The 416-nt window shown below is 56.2% G+C and overlaps 1 protein-coding gene across 1 annotated transcript in view; it reads left to right on the forward strand.

Annotated features, from left to right (window-relative positions):
• Positions 1-133, forward strand: part of ZBTB37 (zinc finger and BTB domain containing 37) — a 5,821-nt gene extending 5,688 nt beyond the window's left edge. The window contains exon 4 of the mRNA XM_009994654.1: positions 47-133. Within this exon, the coding sequence (XP_009992956.1) occupies positions 47-133 (87 nt within the window). The remainder of the gene's footprint in view (positions 1-46) is intronic.
• The last annotated feature ends 283 nt before the right edge of the window (positions 134-416 follow it).

Consider the following 416-nt stretch of genomic DNA (forward strand, 5'->3'; position numbering starts at 1 on the left):
GCCTCCCAGCAGCCCCCCCGAGACCACCGTCACGTCTCGGGGGCAGGCGGAGGAAGAGTCTCCTCCGCAGGAGGAGGCGGTCGCCGTGGGGGAGACAGCGCAGGGGTCTGTGTCCACGACTGGGCCGGATTGAAACGCAGCTGCAGAGTTGGGAGAAAGGACCGTCTTCCCGATTTTTGGCTCTAAAGAGTCAGTACCAACCTGGCAGGCTGGTACTGGAATTCGTGCAATGCCACCACTGGACAGAAAGAAGCTCCCAAGATGTTGCCAAAATTGCAGAATCTTTCTCTCCCTCTTTCTCTCACCCACCCGCCCACACCCAGAGTGTTAAAAGTTGTTTTTCTCCCTTACTCCTCCTCCTCCTCCTGGAGAAAAACGGAACAACTGCGTCAATCAACTTCTTATTCAGGGATCGA

This window comes from Chaetura pelagica, unplaced genomic scaffold (assembly GCF_000747805.2).
Source record: "Chaetura pelagica isolate M959 unplaced genomic scaffold, ChaPel_1.0 scaffold363, whole genome shotgun sequence".
Classification (NCBI taxonomy): domain Eukaryota; kingdom Metazoa; phylum Chordata; class Aves; order Apodiformes; family Apodidae; genus Chaetura; species Chaetura pelagica.